Source organism: Dama dama, chromosome 20, assembly GCF_033118175.1.
Source record: "Dama dama isolate Ldn47 chromosome 20, ASM3311817v1, whole genome shotgun sequence".
In the NCBI taxonomy this organism is placed as follows: Eukaryota; Metazoa; Chordata; class Mammalia; order Artiodactyla; family Cervidae; genus Dama; species Dama dama.
Window position 1 is genome coordinate 80,143,861 of NC_083700.1, and position 22,991 is coordinate 80,166,851.

The 22,991-nt window shown below is 34.2% G+C and overlaps 1 protein-coding gene across 9 annotated transcripts in view; it reads right to left on the minus strand.

The window, feature by feature from the left end:
- The window catches only part of ATG4C (autophagy related 4C cysteine peptidase), a 99,512-nt gene that overhangs the window by 14,829 nt on the left and 61,692 nt on the right, over positions 1–22,991 (minus strand). For all 9 annotated transcript variants that reach the window (XM_061121712.1, XM_061121707.1, XM_061121709.1 and 6 more), the window contains 4 exons: positions 20,972–21,108; positions 15,912–15,990; positions 15,176–15,252; positions 9,988–10,107 (listed from right to left, as the gene is read on the minus strand). In XM_061121712.1, coding sequence (XP_060977695.1) covers positions 9,988–10,107; positions 15,176–15,252; positions 15,912–15,990; positions 20,972–21,108 — 413 coding nt within the window. The remainder of the gene's footprint in view (positions 1–9,987; positions 10,108–15,175; positions 15,253–15,911; positions 15,991–20,971; positions 21,109–22,991) is intronic.

Genomic DNA, 22,991 nt, shown 5'->3' on the forward strand with positions numbered 1-22,991 from the left:
AAAAAGCTAGGATAGCAATACTTAGACAAATGAGACTTTAAAATTAAAACTGTTAACAAAACACAAAGAAGGGCATTATAAGAATAAAAGGTTCAATCCTGCAAGAGGATACAACATTTTGTAAACATTGAAGCACCCACATGGTGTGTGCATACTCAGTCACACAGTCGTGTGACTCTTCATGACCCCATGGACAGCAGCCCACCAGGCTTCTCTGTCCATGGGATTATCCAGGCAAGAACATGGGAGTGGGTTGCGATTGCCCCCTCCAGGGATCTTCCCAAACCAGGAATTGAACCCATTTCTGAGTCTCCTGCATTGGCAGGTGGATTCCTTACCACTGAGCCACCTGGGAAGCCCATGCACCCAACATAGGAGCACCAAAATATATAAAGCAAATATCAACATAAATAAAGGAAGAAACAGACAAATACAACAATAGTAGGGGACTTTCATACTCCACTTATATCAAAGGACAGATCATCCAGACAGAAAAATCAATAAAGAAATATCAGCCTTAAATGACACATTAGAGCAGATGGACTCAATATAAATATATACAGGACATTCCAGTCAGAAACAGCAGAACGTTCACTCTTCTCAAATGCACATGGAACTTTCTATAAGATAGATTACGTGTTAGGTCAGAAAACAAGTCTCAATAAATTTAAGAAGATTAAAATCATACCAAACATCATTTTCAACCACAACCAACAACAGTATAAAACAAGAAATCAATTACAAGAAGAAAATTGAATACACTATATACCCAAAACTAACATAATATTGTAAGTCAACATATATCTTCTTAAACTAGGGCTAACATTTTGTTCCGATAAATACCCAGAAGTGGTAATGCTGGATTGTATCGTAGTTCTATTTTTAGTTTTTTGAGGAATCTTCATGCTATTTCTCATAGCAGCTGTACTACTTTATATTACCATCACCAGTGCATGACAGTTTCCTTTTCTCCACATCTTCACCAACCCTTGTTATTGTCTTTGTAATTTTAACCATCTAGTGTGTGTGTGTATAAGATGGTAAATTATTGCGATTTTGCATTTCCCTGATAATTTGTGATGCTAAGCATCTTTTCAAATGCTTGTTAGCCATCAGTATGTCTTCTTTAGAAAAATGTTTATTCAGGTTCCCTGTCCATTTTTAAATAGGGTTTTTTGTTTTGCTTGCTATTTAGTTGTACGAATTCTTTAAATATTTAGATATCAACCGCTTATCAGGTATATCATTTGCAAATATTTTCTCCCATTCCATAGGTTGCCTTTTCATTTTGCTGATGGTTTTGCTGTGCATTAACTTTTTAGTTTAATGTAGTCTCATTTGTTTATTTTTGCTTCTGTTGCCCTTGCCCAAGGAGATATATTTTTTTAAAAAAATATTGCTAAGACTAACAACAAGTGCTTACTGTCTATGTTTTATTTGAGAGTTCATCAGGGATACTGGCCTATACGCACCCCTTTCACTTTTGGTAGTGTCTTTGTCTGGATTTGGTATTAGGTTAATGCTTGCCAATGTTACTTTCACTTCAATTTTTTGGAATAATTTGAGAAGGACAGGAATTAATGCTTCTCTAAACGTTTAGTAGAATTCATCTGTTAAGCCATCTGGAACTAGATTTTGCTGGGAGTGTTTTTTTTTAAATTAATGATTCAACTTCAATACTAGCAATTGATCTATTCAGATTTTCTATTTCTTCATGATTTGGTCTTGGAAGATTATATGTTTATAGAAATTTATCCATTTCCTTTAGGTTGTCCAATTTGTTGACACATAATTGTTCATAGTATTCTCTTATGCTTTTTTGTATTCCAATGGTATTGGTTGCAATTTTTCCTCTTCATTTCCAATTTTATTTATTTGGGTTCTCTTTTCTTGATGAGTCTGGCTGCACATTGTCAATTTTGTTTATCATTTCAAAGAACCAACATTTAGTTTCATTAATCTTTTTTCTATTGTTTTTTAAATCTCTTTCATTTATTTCTGCTCTCATCCTTATTATTTCCTACATTCTACCACTGTGGGTTTTGTTAGTTCTTTTTTTCCTAGTTCCCTGAAATATAAAATTAGATTGTTTATTTGAGATTTTTCTTTTTTCTTGAGGTAGGCCTCTATAACTATGAACTTCCCTCTTAGAACTGCTTTTGCTGTGTCTACAGATTCTGGAAAGTTATGTTCTCATTTTTATTTGTCTCAAGGTTCTTAAAAAAACTTACTCTTTGATATCTTCATTGACTTCTTGATTGTTCAGTAGCACACTGTTTAACCTACAAATATTTGTGTTTTGTGTTTTTCCAGTTTTTTTTTTTTTTTTTTTGCATTTTTGTACACTAATAACAAACTATCAAAAAGAGAAATGAAGGAAATCTCATTTACAACTGCATCAAAAAGAATATACCTAGGAGTAAATTTAACCAAGAAGGTTAAGGACCTGTACTCTGAAAACATGACAAAAGAAACTAAAGAAGACAAATAACTGAATTGGAAGACTCAATATTATTAAAATACTACTGAAAGTAATCTGCAGTAAATGTAATCTCTATCAAATTACCAATGGCATTTTTTGCATAAAGGAAACAAATAATTCTAAAATTTGTATGAAATCATAAAAGACACCAAATATCCAGAGAGATTCTTGAGAATGAAGAACAAAGCTGGAAGTTTCAAGCTCCCTTATTTCAAACTATACTACAAAGCTATAGTGATCAAATCAGTATGGTACTGGCACAGAAACAGATCAATGGAACAGAATAAAGAGCCCAGAAATAAACTCACATTCATATGCTTCATTAATCTAAGACAAAGGAAACAACAATACACAATGGCAGAAAAAAGTTCTCTTCAATAAATGGTATTGGGGATACTGGACAGCCACATGTAAAAGAATCAGACTACTTTCTCACACCATATGCAAAAATAAACTCAAATGGATGAAAGACTTAAATGAAACCATAAACATCTAGAAGAAAACAGGTAGCAAGCTCCTTGACATTAGTCTTGGTAATGATTTTTTAAACTTTAACACCCCAAGGCAACAAAAGCAAAAATTTAAAAAGCGGAACTATAACAAAATAAAAGGCTTTTAAACAACAAAGAAAACTATCAAAAAAATGAAAAGACAATCTACTAAATGGGAGAAAATATTTGCAAATTAAATGCCTTATAAGGGGTTAAAATCCAAACTATATAAAAAACTCATATAACTCAATATCAAAATACAAACAACCTGATTAGAAAATGAGCAGAAGATGAGAATAAACAGTTTTCCAAAGGTAACACATAGATGCCCAACAAGCACAATAAAAGATACTTAACTTCACTAATCATTTGGGAAATGCAAAGCAAACCATAATGAGCTATTACTTCATACCTATCAGAATGGCTGTTACCAAAAGGACAAAACATAAGTGCTAGTGAGGATGTGGAGAACAGGGTACCTTCATGCACTAATGATGGGAATGTAAATTGCTGTAGGCAGTATGAAAAAGTTATGAAGTTCCTCAAAAAACTAAAACTCAACCTACTACACAATCCAGCAATTCTAATTAAGGGTATTTACTCAAAGAAATGAAAACACTAATTTAAAAAGATATAGGTACCCCAATATTCATCACAACACTATTTACAATAGCCAAGATATGAAGGCAACCTAGATGTCCACTGAATGATGACCGAATAAAGTAGATGTTTTACACACACACACACACACACACACACACACACACACACACACACAGAGTTTTATAGTACTCAGTCAAAAAAAAAAAGAATCAAATCTTGCCATTTGAGACAACATGGACCTAGAGGGTATTATACTAAGTGAAATAAGTCAGTCAGAGAAAACCAGTATCTGCGTGATTTCACTTATATGTGGAATCTATAAAACTAAACAAATGAACAAACAAAACAGAAACAGACTCATAGATATAAAGAACAAACTGATCTCATGCTCTTGGATTCGAAGAATTAATATTGTTAAAGTGGGAGTACTACCCAAAGCAATTCACAGACTTAATGTAATCCTTATCAAATTATCCCAGACATTTACCATAGAACTAAAACAAGTAATCCTAACATTTATATGGAACAAGAGACCCTGTAAAAGCAATCTGCAGGAAAAAGAACAAAACTGGAGGCAAATTCTCCCAGAACTCAGACAATAATGCAAAGCTACAGTAATCAGAACAGCATGGTACTTGGTGGGGGGGGGGGACAGACATATAGATGAATGAAACAGGCGTGAGAACCCAGAAATAAACCCACACAGCTACAATCAATTAATCTACAACAAAGGAGGCAAGAATGGGAAAAAGATGGTCTCTTCAGCAGGTAGTGTTGGGAAAGCTGGACAGCCTCATATAAATCAATGAAATTAGAATACTCCCTCATACCATATACAAAATAAACTCAAAATTTCTTAAAGACTTAGATATAAGACATGACAACATAAAATCCTGGAAGAAAACACAGGCAAAACCTTCTTGGACATAAATCACAGTAGTATTTTCTTAGATCACTTTCCCAAGGAAAAAGAAAGAAAAGCAAAAATAAACAAATGGGACCTAAACAAACTTACAAGCTTTTGCACATCAAAGGAAACCATCAAGAAAAAGAAAAGACAACCTACAGAATGGGAGAAAATATTTGCAAATGATGCAACTGACAACAGATTAACATCTAAAATATACAAACAGCTCATACAACTCCATATTTTAAAAAACCACCCAATCAAAAAATGGGAAGGAGACCTAAACAGTTACTTCTTTAAAGAAGACATACAGATGGCCAATAGGCACAAAAAAGACATTCAACATCTATACTTAAATAAATAGATAAACAAGGTCCTACTGAATAGCATAGGAAACTATATTCAATATATCATGATAAAACAATAGATATAACATGAAAAGGAATATACATACATATAACTAAGAATATGTATAACTATACAGCATAAATTAACCTACATGTAAATCAACTATACTTCAAAAATTCAAAAAAAATTTTTTTAATATACTATATTGTAAAATGTAATTTTGAGTAATGCTCAAAATTCTCCAAGCCAGGCTTCAACAGTACATGAACTGTGAACTTCCAGATATTCAAGCTGGATTTAGAAAAGGCAGAGGAACCAGAGATCAAATTGCCAACATTCATTGGATCACAGGAAAAGCAAGAGAGTTCCAGAAAAACATCTACTTCTGCTTTATTGACTATGCCAAAGCCCTTGATTGTGTGGATCATAATAAAATGAAAAATTCTTAAAGAGATGGGAATACCAACCACCTGACCTGCCTTGTAAGGAATCTGTATGCAGGTCAGGAAGCAACAGTTTGAACTGGACATGGAACAACAGACCTGGTTCCAAATTGTAAAAGGAGTACATCAAGGCTATTTATTGTCACCCAGTTTATTTAACTTATATGCAGAGTACATCATGCAAAATGCCAGCCTAGATGAAGCACAAGCTGGAATCAAGAATGCCAGGAGAAATATCAATAACCTCAGATACACAGATGACACCAGTCTATGGCAGAAAGCAAAGAACTAACAGCCTCTTGATAAAAGCTAAAGAGGGGAGTGAAAAAAATTGGCTTAAAACTCAATATTCAAAAAACAAAGATCATGGCATCTGGTCCCATCACTTCATGGCAAATAGATGGGGAGACAATGGAAACAATGACAGACTTTATTTTTGGGGGCTCCAAAATCACTGCAGATGGTGGCTGCAGCCATGAAATTAAAAGACGCTTTGCTCCTTAGAAGAAATGTTATGACCAACCTAGAAAGCATATTAAAAAGCAGAGACATCACTTTGCCAACAAAGGTCGGTCTAGTCAAAGCAATGATTTTTCCAGTAGTCATGTATGGATGCAGAGAAGGCAATGGCAACCCACTCCAGTACTCTTGCCTGGAAAATCCCATGGACAGAAGAGCCTGGTAGGCTGCAGTCCATGGGGTCACAAAGAGTCGGACACGACTGAGCGACTTCACTTTCACTTTTCACTTTCACTTTTCACTTTCATGCATTGAAGAAGGAAATGGCAACCCACTCCAGTGTTCTTCCTTGGAGAATCCCACAGATGGCAGAGCCTGGTGGGCTGCCGTCTATGGGGTCGCACAGAGTTGGACACAACTGAAGCGACTTAGCAGCAGCAGCAGCATGTATGGATGTGAGAGTTGGACTATAAAGAAAGCTGAGTGCCGAAGAATTGATGCTTTTGAACTGGGGTGTTGGAGAAGACTCTTGAGAGTCCCTTGGACTGCAAGGAGATCCAATCAGTCCATCCTAAAGGAGATCAGTCCTGGGTGTTCATTGGAAGGACTGACACTGAGGCTGAAACTCCAATACTTTGGCCACCTGATGCAAAAAACTGACTCACTGGAAAAGACCCTGATGCTGGGAAAGACTGAAGGCAGGAGGAGAAGGGGACAACAGAGGACGAGATGGTTGGATGGTATCACCGACTCAATGGACATGAGTTTGAGCAAGTTCTGGGAGTTGGTGATAGACAGGGAAGCCTGGAGTGCTGCAGTCCAATGAGGTCTGCTGCCGTCTCTTTGCTGCCGTCCATGGGGTCGCAAAGAGTCGGACACGACTAAGTGACTGAAGTGAACGGATATTGTAAAAAGTATTACTCTTTTGCAGTTTAAATGAATCAGCTAGACCAACATGAACAGATAAAATCTCCAAGTCAGTCAAATGAAAAAGCAAGTTCCAAAAGGATATATATATATTTTATATAAATATATAATTAATGACAAGTTTAAGAACATACAAAACAGCATATGTTGTTTATGGATATATCAAGTATACTAATTTACACTAATTTAGATAGTGGTTGCCACTTGGAAGGAAATAAGAGAAATAAGATTGGGGAAGGGTAATACACTTCAACAATATATGAGGGCTTTATTTTTCCTTAAGCTTAATAATAGCCCATGGGTATTTATTATGCTATCCTCTATATTTCTGTATGTTTGACATCTTTAAAAACTAATCTAATAATGTCAACATATTGTAAAAGTACAAACTTCTTCAGCCTGGCATTCAAAATTCTCTACAATATTATTCCAACCTCCTTTTCTAGCCTCATCCTTTACTATTTACTATAGTGTTTCCTTATTTTCACTGTATATGTCATCTCTATTACAATTAATGAACATTTTTCTTTTCAGAATTTTATTTTTTTAATTAATCAATTTATTTGGCTGCACTTAGTCTTAGGTGTGGCATGTGGGATCTAGTTCCCCAACCAGACATTGAACTCAGGCCCCCTGCAATGGGAGCATGTAGAGTCTTAGCCACTGGACCACCAAGGAAGTCCCTCTTTTCAGAATTTTGACTCAAATAGCCTTATACAGGTCAATGATAAGGAGGAAACCACATGTTTAATAAGCCAGCTATACTATTCTATTTTGAATACGTATATATAAGTATTAGAGTATTTGTCCTACTGTCACCTAAAAACATCAAGTATTACACCTTGGGTTGTGTATCAGTGGTTCTCAAATTTGATGTACAAGGTTACTTGGGAGGTTTGTTAGAAATGAAGGGTCCCAGGCCAAATCTCGAGGACTTCTGATTCAGGTCATTAGAAGACAGAAATACTGCCCTACATGTATCCATGGCCCCTAACAAATTGGACTATCTGCCATTTTCTAAAGAAACTACATTTTTCTTTTCTGATACCTTTCCTTTTGTTATTTCCCCTGCTGAAGCACACTCCCTTCTCCCTGAGCCAATAGAAATTAAGCCTACACTTTAAGGCCCATATTAAATATCACCATCACAATAAAGAACTTTGACTTGGACGTGACATCTCTCTCATTTTAACCTTCTTCTTTCCCCTATCAATTTATTTCTATTTCTGTATGAATGCTTATCACATTCAATGTAATGCATGTCTTCTTCTCTGATTCTGCCTCCTGAACTATAAATGCTATTTGAGAGCAAAAGCAGGGATTATGGCTTGGTCATTTTATGCTTTCAACATGATAGTTATTCAGATACTTGCTGGACTGAGCGCTGCTAAACACTGAATTAACAATTTTTATTAACATTTTAAAACTCATGTCGCAAAAGCATTAGAATATTCATTCGTATAGCATTACAAATTAAACATGAGAATCTAGATTATCTGGCCTCATTTTCAAAATGAGAAAATGGAAAATATATCCTATATAGAAGCAAATAATTTAAGTTTTAATTTTCAAAGAAAAAAATTAGTTTAAAAATGCCAAATTCAGCTTTTAAGAAGGAAAGCTGCTTAACTTACAATCTTCCAAGCAAAAGTAAATGATCAAGCTATTAATTGATGGAGTGAGTTTTTGATACTGCTACAAAACACTATTAACTTAAGAAAAAAAGTATAATTAAACCAAAGTTAATAGACTCTAGCAAAATTCTCAATACTTCCATATGATATTTCAGCATGTTTTCTCTTTGCTTGAACATTGCATATCACTAGGATACATCAAGCACAATAACTTCTAAGTAGTTTTCCAGCATAAAAACTATAATTATTAGTATAAAAACCACAAAACTATCTGTTTTTAATCAGAAAATATCAACATGCAACTCATTTATGAATATAATTGTTTTTCAATTTGGTAATAATAATTCGGGCTGTTTTCTATTCCAGAGGTAATTACTTCATTGTTCTAAATATACTTATTTCAACCTAGATAGAAAATAAACTAATGGAAACAGAAATAGGACTTTTTAATGGAAAAATGTTCATCAACATCAGTCCATATTACAGTATCATCTGCATCTGTATATTTTAGTACATACATAACACCTTTTAAAGACAGAGCATTGTCAAAATGAAATATACAAATGTATATAATAATTTCAAGTAATAAAGAAGAGAAAATGGAGAAAACATATTTCCTTATGTTCACTTGACCCTTCAGGCTGAAAAGGAGAGTGAAAAGACGACAACTGTGAGAAATGAGGAATAAGAAAATGTTCTCACATATCTCATTTTCTCCTCTTCTCATTCATTTTTCTGTCATATTCCTGTTAAATTTCCTCTTTTACATGGCACGTCAAGTAAACTAACCTAACTCAAATGAAACTTTTTATTTAACTTTTTCATTCTATTTTTACATTATAAAGATAAAATTTCAACCCACTATGTCCATTTTCCTGAATAAAATTAACTGGAAATAAATCAGTTATAAGGCAAACTATTATAACTGAGCTCAAACTAAGAATTCCTAAAAATGATTCTAGTACTGGCTTTACTTACCGTAAGTGATAATCTGTAACTATTGATACTAATAAAGAGAGCCATCCAATTATGCTTACTTCCTAAATAAGTAATCTTTCCAAACTACCAAATATACACAGACCTTAAGGCCCTATAAATATTTTAGCAGTACTCAATGGCCAGAAAAATGCAGAAGTTTAAAGGTAATAAGAGGAGTCAAATAAACCTACTTCAAAGATCCTATAAGTAGAATAGATCAGATTAAACAAGCTTATTGGAAGGTAACAACACAGCTCATTTGATAAAGCAGTTCTGAGAAATCCAAAAATACCATTTCTCTTTTAAAAAAAATCAAAGAAGCACTTGGACTAACAAGAAATAATGCACAATTTGGCTTGATCAAATACTTCATTAATTTTTTTCTACCCCCTAAGGTATTGCCCTTTTAAAATCTTCAAATAAAATATAACCTAATTGCTTGCACATGGCTACAGTTTGCACAGATTTTTATTTCAACAGTGCCACCTAGTGGATCAGTCAATACTTTCAACTGGTCAAGAAGTGGTTTCATCCTCAAAGGCTAAGAATCCCCCAAGTTATATTTTCTGGTTCACAATATTCCTAATAATATTAACATTCAAGGGGAAATTTTATAACTGTAGTATAAATTATGGATTCTTATCTTCTGATAGGCTATTTCTAATAAAAATTAGATCATTTACAAATATTATTATAATATTTAAAATAAAAGTACCTTAGTGATTTCTTCAGAAGCTCGTTTGAAGTCCTGAACATTTCGACAGTAAAATCCTATTGTACAGCTAGGATCCATTTTTCGAAATGACATCTTTTTGGGAGAAGGGCAGTGGAATGTCTGTAATTTTAAAAGTTCTTTAGGATTAATTTATTTTATTTAATGGACTTTATATACAAAATTATCACTTCATTTAAAATTTGCTATCTAGCTATTCTCTAAACTATAAACATGCTTTCAAATGGTGTTTTAGTATATCCTATGCAGATGATCCCTCCCAATATCCAAAGTTGTAAAACATAAGAGCCAACGTTGTGTATATTCAGTTTACCAAATTTCCACCTTACACATTAGTGCCATTCTGCAAAAGAAAGGAAGTGTGTCAAAAGCAGGGTGCATTTCTAACACTTGCAGAAGGGAAAAAAAAATGTTATCTCTGAAAAAGACATGAATAAGCTAGTACAATGTTTAGCATCAAATTAGCTATTTCTATGAAAGTGCCATGAAGTCTGTTCAGTTAGAGATTTTTTAAATATTTATAAACCTTTGGATAAGAAAACCAAGACTTTGTAAACAAATATGCAGGTTCATGAAAATGTTCCATGATGATACGAAGAGGTCAACTTGAGAGTTTTAGTAACTGACACAATCAGCACAATTGCACACTGTCCTAACCCATTCTTCTACCGAGTTCTACCTCAAGTTCTTGTTTTGTCCCACACAGGATACGGTGAAAATTGTTCTACTCAGGTCCTTGCCCTCTTCCCTTGGTTCACTCTTCTCCAGTAGTCCCAGTGTTATTAAACATACAAACGGGCCAAAAATGCTGCTCTAGACTCTCTACTCTTGCCAGCAGGGTGTGGCTATTAGTAGAATCTGGTTATCCTTAGAGAATGCAAAAGTAGGAAAAGGGTAGAATATAAAGCTAATCATTCCAATCTTTCTTCCTCACCATGACACTCTAGTGTTTGGTGTTAGCATTTACTGCATAAATGCTCAGATACTTGTCCTTAAAAATCACTGATGCAACCAAATCTTTTTTTGTATGTACAAGAAAAAGAATGTTTATGTTAAAAAGGAGGGCCATAAAATATATATTCATATTTGCATAGGATATACAAAAATTAACAAGTTTAGAGAAAAGGGAGAAAACGTGGCAGATGGGAGACAGATATGAGAAATTCTTCATTTTATATTTTTTAATTAAAGAATAAGCTCAAGAAATAATCTAGGCTGGATATAAATCCATAAATTTAAAATTTCCCTACACTTAATGCCTAAAACTAAGGAATTTAAACTTGGAATCATCTATAAAAAGGTAGAAAAATATAGACTTTCATATTTATATTCATGGTAGATCAATCAAAATCACTCTTTTCTCTCCCCCTACGTATATCCTGTGATCCAATTAATGCTCCATATTATCACCAGAGGATATGCAGAACAAATATATTCAAAGTGTTTTTTTTCCCCTTACCAATAGTTTAGTCATGTATTAGGTTCAAATCCAACATCATGCTAGTAAATAACCAAACAAATGTGTTTTTAAATCTATGACTACTGTGAAACCCTTAGCTACTATGAAACCCTTACTGTACAGTAAGACTCAACCCAGCTAAACTGGATCGTCCATCTTTCTAATCAGTATGAGAACTGTCTTAGCAGGACTTTTCTAACATTGTTTTACTGATTTTGTTTATAAAGAGATATTTAAAAACAGATCTGGAAAGGTATAGAAGAGCTAGGTAAATCTGGTAGTTAACAATATACAGGAGTATTACTATTTAAGGCTCGGACAGTTCTAGGTAATATTTACAAAACAAAAATTATTTGCAATACAAGATATCTAACAATAGTCATTTGCCCAACTCTTTCCAAAGCCAATAATAAGAAATGCTTGTTTAGTTTTTGCTACTTGGGGATAAGAAAGAAGAGTCAAAAGTTTGTATGGTCCAACAAAGTATTTTCTTAACTTGTCTACATGGATGCCCTAAATTATATTAAAGCATTAATTAAAGTTTTCATTAAGAACCATTAAGACTAAATCAATATAGGCTTAGTGCTATTTCACTGTATTGTCTCCATCACCATAGATAATAATGACAAACACTAGTTAAGCATAGTTATTTTCATATCTATAAAAAACTTCTTAAATTATTCACAAAACCACAAATATAAATCTCTGATGATTGAAAACTGCAAATTGCTATTTGGTGCTCCTACATGAGTACTAGGACTCATATTTCAGAGAGGCATTTTATACCATTGAAGTCATATTGTTTGTTCACCCAAGAAGATTCTGAGATCAAACCAAGATTAATTTATAATTCAGAATCAATTCTGTTTATTGTAGAACAACTTAGACCTTAAGGTATTTTCCCAAGTGGCATTACACAACTGTGTTCACTCTGTGATAATTCTCTGCGCTATGCACTTAGATTTCTTTTTTAGTTTTTAAAATTCTGATGATTTGCTAAGAGTAGCAGCTTCTACTTAAACACATTTTAGCAAGTATCACTAGATACACTTCTACACTTACTGAAAAAACTGGCCAGAGTGAGTCAATTCCCATTTATTTCATTTTCTAATACAATATTTATTCATTGCCTCAAAAAATAGTTACTAGGCACCTACCAAATGGTAGGCACTCTTCCAGACTTATTATATCAAAGAGTGGATTCTATTACCTAAACATACAAATAATACTGAAACAAATAATTTTAAGTGTAGTTCTGTTATTTTGGTGATTTAGATAAAACTTCCCAAGATAACTAATTAGAGAATACATCCTTACTAAAAAGCACCTCCTACTCACTACAGTTCACATGTGTAATTCATAAAGGGTACATCTTTCACTGAGGAATTCACTCATCTATCTACATAATCACATCACATCATTCTAATAGCTTTAGTGCCACTATGCTCTGAATTTACAAGGATATATTAAAACAGTCACCACTGTATATACCTCCTAAAACCTGAAACTTGGAATTGGGGGCCTAGCAATCAGAAGAGACTAACATATCTATAATAAGGTTTTTTTTAACCTTATTAGTAGAATGTTAATATTAAGGTAATACAATATTTGGAGAAGGAAATGGCAAGCCACTCCAGTATTCTTGCCTGGGACACAGACAGAGGAGCCTAGTGGGCTCCAGTCCATGGGGTCACAAAAGAGTCGACATGACTTGGCGACTAAACAACAACGAACAGTACAAAAATACTTTAATAACCAAATATTTGTATTTGTAAAGAGACAGAATCAGTCACTCTGAAAGTATATCAGAAATAGCATGAAGCAATAGTTTCTGGTTTAAGAAAACTTAAATATATACACACACATACAGATACACGGCTGCATACACACACATATACATTATAAATATATATAAATATGTATAAGATAATGTATATCCACTAGTACTCTCATCCAAACAATTGAAACTCTGCCCTGTCCTAACTACTAACAATGAGAACCCACAGTTCAACACAGCCTCAATGCTAAATCTCATCTTAAACCCACTTTCTGGCATATCAATATATAAAAAATAAGTGCTTCTGTGCTTTTAAGAAGTTATCTAATTTCACCAAATTTTACTTTACAAAGTCTCTTAAAATCAAATTATTTTCCATTCCCACTACCACCCACTTCAAGCTTCTATTGACTCACCTGTGAAGTGTTGCAACTGTCTCCCAATGAGCTACAACCTTCCTAATATTGATTGTGTAGACATTTGTGAATAACAGTGTGAATAACATGGATATTCACTGACCTGGCATCTTTGTAGAGTCTCTCAAAATATTAGATGAATAATCTCTTTCTACTGGTCAAAACAGTCGACACTAAAAATCTTTTAATTTGTCTATTTTAGATAATGCTTAGAATACTATGAACAAGTTTCCATCTAAATCTCAAGTATTTATTTTTTTAAGGAGTCAATTTGACACAGCCACATGGGAAATGTAACTGAAGGCATAGGAATCGGTGCCACAAGATCACAAGGCAGCAGAAACAGATTTACAGTGTGGTTCACATAACACAATTCTAGAGTGCCTCCCACAGTATTAATCAGTCAACTGGAAATACTTATTAAAGTTTATATGCAACATATAGTGAAGGAAGAAAGTAAAAAGCAAAGCTGTTCTCTTGCCCATACTTTAGTTGAGGTAATAGTCTACAAAAAATGCTAGGCTGTTTTATAATGTACCACTTAGTACCAGATTTTAATCTTGTGCTTTATCCATCTTCATAATCTACCCCTTATATACTTACTAGGTATTAATATTAGCTAGCAAGCTATTACTAAAACAAAGTACTAAACCACATTTCCAGCCTGTCAAGCCCTGGAGAATTAGTGATCCATGTGCCACTCAAGTGATTAAGATGACTTTAAAAGTCTCTAAAAGCATCAACTGGGAAAACAAGAACCAAAATCATGTAACAGTTACATTTCTCACTTATGCACTCTCAGAATTTTCTGAAATATAATCCTATACAAGTATAACTGATTCACTTTGCTGTACAGCTGAAACTAACAAAACATTGCAAATCCAATTTAAAAATTTTGTAAATGCTGGCTCAGAAAATGATCAACAGGAAGGAAAAGAAGACTTTAAGAAATCAAAGCTAAAATAAATATTAGAAACCCAACTAAAATTCATGGAAACTTAACTAGAGGCTAAGATTTAATTACTGAAATGCTAGAAATAATTATTAGACATTATTCTTGTTTTCACTGAAACTTGTCTTAATTATATACTTAAAGCAAAATAATGTCACACTCCCCTTCAATCATTTTGTCATTCTAACCCAACTCCATTGTCTTCTTTCTCTTTTTCCCCCCTTTCTTTCTTTCTTTAAACATGTCTAACATTTTAAATTCTTCAGTACTGTTCAGCTGTGTATGTACAAAATTACTTGGAAGCTTGGTCATTTATTTTGGTTGGGCTAGGATATCTAACAAGTTAGAGACAAAGATAAATGAAGAAGACAGTGTATTATAAATTAAAATTCAGCAATAAATTATCTAACCTTTGACCACTGTATGTATTATGGCTTTGTAAATTAGTAAAATATTTATTATTAACTTGGAATACCATAAAAGCATAGCTGCTTAGCATATCTCTGAATAATTAAGAGTTTGCTTCATATGGGAAGAAAACAGTACCAGCTCTTTATCCACAGTACCTCAAGAGGGAAGTCCTTTATGCTGACATCTACAAAAGATTGGCAGTAATGAGGATCCATGTAAATCAAACTGTCATCTACAAGGACAAAACAGAAGACAAGTAATTCAAAAAACACCTTATTATTACACTGCTTACAATCCAATTTCTATGTAGAATAGCTGAAAAAAATCTGGGAGTAACAGCTTGCCAGACTGATATTCATTGACTGAAACATAGGTTTGCACAGGACAGATTAACTTTTGCATAATCAAATATGCTTGTATAAGCAGAATTTTTATAAAGTGATGAGACTGTCATTTAATTTTTGGTGATAAAATTACTTTCACAAACACACAATTATATTCTAGAGTTTGCATATGAAAAATGTATTGCACTACTTTATCCTGACAGGAAGAACATATTGCTTGTCATTTTATCATCAACTAGCACCACTAAAACTGGTATAAGGTAAATATGTAAATAGCAACTGCCAGAATATGGCAGCAATGTCTTCTAAAGTTTAGTAAAAATCAATAAATTATGCCTTGTTTATGCAATAACAGAAATTAAATATACATTTTACAGAATCCAATTATACTATGGATCAATGACAAATGAATGGCTATGGCAGGACTGATGAATTTATAAGGTACTCATTTTGCTCCGTTACTTACCCTGTTTCTGGATGATCCTATGTTAACTTTCTGACTTTTAAAAGAAAACAAAGAAGAAATATACTTTACTAAACCACTAACCTTGAAATCCAGCAAAGTAATATGACTGTTTAGGTTTGCCGCCAATAATACCCACACAATATTCAAGGCTTAAAATTCCCTGCCAAAATAAATTAACTCAGATTTAGGGTCAAGAGACAAATGATAATTATTCAAAACAACTAAATTTGTATCACTAGTAGTAGTAGTAGTCTGCAAATTTTTCACCATCAGTTTTATTTTTATTAATTTTCCCCCATGTTCTAAAACCCTTTTGTCTACCAAACTATCTTCTATTTAACAACATTAAACAATTACTATGTGCCAGTTATAAACAACATAACTATGAAAAGGCAATAAACATTTCTGCCAAAGTCAAAACAAATGGCCTTTCAGTTAGTTGGTGCAACTTTGCTGTGATCCATGTAATATTTTCATCACACTTCTTGAAATGCTAGAAATAATTATTAGGCATTGTTCTTGTTTTCACTGAAACTTGTCTTAAAACAACAAACTAAAAATCATTTTTAATCAATGGCATTCACTTGACAAAAATTTTGTGCTACTTCATTTGGAATAAAAACAGGCTAATGAAAACAATCTAGTCCAAGGAAAAGAATAATTATTATTATATTTAAAGTCAGTTTACTTTACTAATCATAAAATATCAATGATACCTCAATAAATCATTTAGTAGTTCCCTAAACATCTACTTAAGGTGGGCCAAACAATTCTTTTTTAAAATTAATTCATTCATTTATTATTTTGGCTGTGTAGAGTTTTAGTTGCAGCGCGGGGGACCTTTTGCTGCATCCCATCAGCTCAATTGTTGGGCTGTGTGGGCTTAGTTGCCCCGAGGCATGCAGGATCTTAGTCACCCTGTTGTTGTTTAGTCACGAAGTCACGTGGGACTCTTTGCGACCCCATGGACTGCAGCCCACCAGGCTCCTCAGACAAGAATACTGAAGTGAGTTTCCATTTCCTTCTCCAGGGGATCTTTCCAACCCAGGGATCAAACCCCATCTCCTGCATTGTAGGAGGATTCTTTATTGCTGAGCCACCAGGGAAGCCCCCTTAGTTCCCTGATCAGGGATCAAACCTGCGTCACCTGCATTGCAAGGCAGATTCTTAACCATTGGACCAACAGAGAATAATTCTGGCCTAAATAATTCTATACTTTAAAAAAAAAATCATGTCCATGTAGTAGTCATTTAAAAATATGCCCAGTGGAATCAATTAATATCCATATTCTATTAATGTAGAAACTGTCAATAGCTTCTATATTAATTTTAGCATATATGATGATAGAAAACATTAATAATGATAAAGTTTATTCTATAAACCCCACAAAGTATTAAACAATAAACTTCCCTTCTCTTAAATGAGAGGATGTTTCAAAATCTAGAAGACACAAAAATAGACTGTGTGAACAAATGCTCTTTTAACAAGTAAACAGAACAGTTTTGTTTAAACTTAATTATTTTCTTAAAAATAGTATGTTGGTGGTTTACTGAAAAACACACACAGAAAATAAATCAAAAAGTAAAAATTTCTCAAAACACCAACACTCAGTTCATCATTAACCACATTTAGGGGAATACCTTCTTGACATCTATCTATATTACATATATTCACATACAGATTTATAAATACAATTATATATATATGTCATTATATAACATATGCCACTGAAACTTTTGTCACTCATGATCTCTTAAACATTTTCCTATCAATAACTATAGATCTATATTACAATGTTTAATGGCTGCAAACTCTGTATACTTTGTGAAAATATCATAGAGGTGTTTTTTGTGGGGTAAGGAGAACTGCAACTGAAAAAATTAAACAGAGAAAAATCAATTGGGGCTTCCCAGGTGGCTCAGTGGTAAGCAATCCACCTGCCAATGCAGGAGACGCAGATTCAATCCTTGAGTCAGGAAGATCCCCTGAAGGAAATGACAACCCACTCCAGTATTCTTGCCTGGAAAATCCCAAGGACCGAGGAACCTGGTGGGCTACAGTCCATGAGGTCACAAAAGAGACGGACTGGACACAATTGAGCGACTAAATAACAACAGCAACAAAAATTAATTAAGATGCAATTATACCAAAAAACTTGATAATAATACTTATTATTATTCTATGTTATTATCATTCTATTTAGAGTCCTATTATTCTATTGCGTTCCCCCAAAATAAAGATCTTTAACACAATTAGAGAGTGCCTTCGACCTGGGGCAATCTGATCAGCTGAAATACAATGTTTCTGATACAGGGACCCATGAGAAAGTAAAAGTTCTAAGTCCCTCAAAGTCCAGAGAAAAAAGAAAAAAACGCATAGCAAGAGTCTTCACACACTGTCAGAAAAAAGAATGATTTTGGGTAATGGAAGAAAGACTTTAGTTCTTGACATCTATATTTCCTTTACAACAAAATAGAGCAGATTTAGCAATAAACACTTAGAAGTAGATTAGGAGCTAAAATGTCATTACATATAAGAAGCTGTATCTTTGGAAACTTGAAACACTTTTCAGTTCCTAAAAAAGCTTTTTCACAGTTATCTAGTGGTGAGAATTGATTGAGCTGTATCCATGAAGCAATAAATAAGACTGAAGTAATCAGTCAAAGAAGGAAAGTCCTAATTTGTCTTGCTGAAGAAAGAGAACATATTGGATTTTCCTCATTCCAGGTCCTTTTAAAAATAAATAAATAAGTAAACTTCTTGTGGTAAGGAATGATAAAGCACCATACCAAATTTTTCTCCTCACAGAATGTAGCAGGAGATGGTACCATCTCTGAAATACCATGGAATTACCTTGGGTAATAAATTTAGATAATAGAATTGAGTGGTGAATTTTAGAGAGTATAATGTACAGTGGTTTGGCAGGAAAAAGTACAACGCTGACCAAGGAGGAGGAAGCAGCATAGAGAGCGGAGAAGAGGGAGGGGGAGTGCGTGGGGTGGGGGGAGGCAGAAGCGGAGAAGGAGGAAACACAGAGAAAAGCGAGCAGAAATGAAAGACGAAGAAGAGGACGATTACTTTTCTCTTAGGTCTATTAGAAACACTATTTTTTTCACTCCTAAATGAATGGCTCTTTACTTGATCTCATTATGGCTTTTGACCCATCCATCCTGTCACCAAGCACCACACCTAACATAATACCCACTTCACTCAGCCATTTTAGACATTTTTACCTGATAATCAAAAATTTTAAATGTATTAATAGTTATTAATACTATTCTAAAAGTGGACTGTAGCATAAATTAAATTAGTAGAAGATCAAAGAAATGTTACATTTTAGGAAGTCCAGATTCTTGGGGGAACCCATGAAAAACAATGAAAGGTCAGGTCTCCATCAATAGTTTTGTTATCTGAAGTTGAACATATCACTTAACTTTTGTCATTTCTGTTTTTTTATAAAGACAACTGAGTTCCCAGCTAGTGTGAGGGCAAAATGAGATAAATCTGTATTACAAGTGTTATACAAATATCTGTCAAGCAACTCCTATATGCTAGGTACTAAGGATCACTTTAACAGCTAGCCGTGGTTTGTTTCACTACAATGCAGACTCCAATGAATCACTCAAGATTACACAGTCCTGCCATCTGATAACTGCTCTCAATGCTGCCAAACAGCAAAGCCCTCAGCCAGATGAAGCTATCCACAGCCCATTTCACCAGAAAGGGGGTTTTGGCAAGTCGGTTCCAAAATTGCCTCAGTTTCTGATCTTCTCATGGTAGTAGAGAAGCAGGCAATCCATTTTAGATTTGGTTACAACAGAGACATAACAGCATGCCAGAAGTCTCAAAGCCCCCATGAAATGGTTCATAATGTCTCACATTTCACCAATAAGTCTACTAAAGAGTCCATGTTAGAAACCAAAGCCCCACGTTTATCTAGTGGATTCATAAGTTATTGGTTATAGTGGCGCCACTGGTAAAGAACCCGCCTGCCAATGCAGGAGACCATAAGAGATGTGGGTTCCACCGCTGGGTCAGGAAGATCCCCTGGAGAAGGGCATGGCAACTCACTCCAGTATTCTTGCCTGGAGAATCCCATGGACAGAGGAGCCTGGTGGGCTACAGTCCACAGGGTTGCAAAGTGTCAGACACGACTGAAGCACCTCAGCATGCACACACTGGTATTATTAGTAACAAGTAGCCTGCAAATTTTTATTAACTATTAGGAAAAGCCAAGATATCAGCTAGAAGACTTGAATATACCATATATTGAAATGAACTGCTCTAGATTTTTAGAATCTACAATCTAGAGTGAGGATACATGTTCCACCTATATACACTGGGACCACAATATGGGACTATTATTGTGTTTCACATGAGGTACAAATCTAAACTTTATTTCAAGATTACTATATGCCATGACAGTCCATTCAAAGAGGAATTCCATCTCTGGCCTTGATTTTATTAAAACTATGCAAATAATATAAATACTAAACTTTCAAACAGACTATTTCAAAAGTTGAAGTTTTGTGACAAAATAACCTAATTAGACAGGTTCTTTTGAAAAAAAAAAATTACGTGTTCTGAAAGAGAACAGATTTGTAACTGGTTAATATAAGGAAAACAAAGTTGGAACCTCCCCAACATTATCTTCATCATCTCTGTCTATATAAATATGTGTTCTACCTACTTATAGACCTTATGATAGCACATGAAACAAAGCAGAAGATAATGCAGCAGTAATTTTAAAAACTCATCTTGTTTCAATAGTTACCTAGATATAGTTTAATGTGGGCTTATGAATAAATAAAGGTACATGCATTTAAAAATCACACATAAGAATAATGGGAACTATAGACATATTTCAGATTATGATTATTGCTGCTCTGTATCCCCTTGATTAGCTGCAAAGATTAAAAGGCTTTTTATTTTGTCATAGAACACCTTATCTTCAAATCACAACTGATCTTATAATACTGAAATTTAAAATCTATAATGTCAAATTTTACAACCTAGAACTACAAAATCATCAATCTACAATTATAAAATCATTTCATTTCATAGAAAAAAGATTGCAAACTTTCTGTATTTTTCATGTTAGCTAGCATTGCCTTCAAAAAATTTTAGTTCTTATTTCATACCTTTACAAAATCTAAATAGTCGGCATTGGTTCTTTCTCCACCAAGTCTAACAGGAACTAGAATAATAACAGCTTTGTCATTTGTATTATCAGAGGCCATGGAAGTGCACTGTTTATCAATTACATCAGAACTGTAAACTGAGAAAAAATACAATTAATACATATTGATTTTTAAAAAATAATTTTCAGAAACACTTGTACCCTAATTTTCCTCCCAATAATGGCCAGTCATGCAATTTCTAACATCATTAAGAAGGTCTCAACGAGTTAAAAATTACCCATATCCTTCATGCATTCAATAGATATTTATCAGATAACTATTATATGGCACTGAGTCTTCAGCAGTGAGCAAAATGGAGAAAAACCCCTGCCCTCATAGAGCATATCCTCTAACACAGAGAAGTAAAATATAAGATAAGACAGATGGTGATAGCTGCTCTGAAGGAAAACAGAGGCGAAGAAAGATGGATAGGAAGTGTCGAAATGGAGCACAACTCAAAATAAGCTGGTAGGGAACTCAAGACTTAAAAGAAAGTAATAAACCAAGAAGTGCAGATACCTGGGGGAAGAGATTCCAGATAGAAAGATGAGCAAGTGCAAATGTCTTAGGGCAGAAGCACGGACAGCTTGTTCCAGGACCAAGAGGCCAGTGCCTCTGGAGGGACTGTGAGTAAGGGTACAATAGTAGATAATGAGGTTAGGAGATAAGGTTACAACTTGAGAGAGAACAAAGACAGATGGTAGGAAATCTTAAAAAGCCATGATAAAAACTTCAGTTTTTACTTTGAGTAAGATGGTAAGCCACTGAAGAGTTTTTTAGGAAACAAATGTTCTGATCTGGATTTATATTTTATCAGTGTGGCTCCTGTGTTTATTAACACAGGACTGCAGAAGGCAAGGGCTGAAACACAGAGAAGTTAGGAAGGCACCGCAAGAATCCAGCAACAGATGATGGTGGCCTGAACAAAGGCAGTAATTGTCCAGATGCAGAATGGTCACAAGATGATCATGAGGAGGTGGTGAAAAGTGATATGTTAAACATAATATACGAGAGGAAAAAGGAGTCATAGATGATTGGCGTGTTTTTGATATAAGCAAACAGAGCAGGAGAGCTGCCATTTACAAAGACACAGAAGACTGTAGGAAGGGAAAATACAGGCAGGAGACACGGGAATTCAGTTTTAGACATGCTAAGCTTGAGATATCTACTACATATGCAAGCAGGGACAATGAGTAGGCAGTTAAGGACATAAAAGGCCTCTATCTGAGGACAGGTCTGAGATGGAGCTAAAAATTTGGGAACTGACAGGAGACAGATGGTACTGCAAAGCCACGAGATTGGGTAAATCCAAATATGTACATAGACTGTGTACCTCCCATAGTCAGTCTACACTAAAGCTACAAAAATGGAAAAAAGTTCTTTCTATGTTTCAATTCATCTTACTTTTGCCAAGCTACTCAGTAAAACTTCTAATTATAAATCATTAAATTCTCTCACTTTTCTGAGACAGCACACACATGACCATTTCTATCTTTGACTTTTCTGAACTAATACATACTCCAATCAAATGGGTTTTTCCAAAGGACTACTCCTTCAAAAACAAATATTGTTGCAAAAAGACAAAGTAATAATATTCCCTTGGCATATACAACAATTTCTTCCTTATCAAGCGCTTCTTACTCTTCAATTTCTTCTTACTCTTCAATTTCATTCAACACACATTTATTGAGGGCCAACTATTTATTGAAGCTTTCTATGTCAGGGAAATATAAATGCAAATAAGATCCTTAATTCACAGTTTCTGCCTCAATGTTTCAGTATTTTTCCTCCACCTTCAACACATGGAAGGGCTATAAAACAGTCCAATTCCATAACAGAGGCTCACTACAGTAGTGATTCTCAACGAAACAGTTCAGGTACTTTCCCCCTAACACTGATCTACAAGGACTTACAGATAAGCACAAGGTGTTATTAAAAGTGAATTAAAAGTGCAATATTTAATATAAGTATTTCCACAATG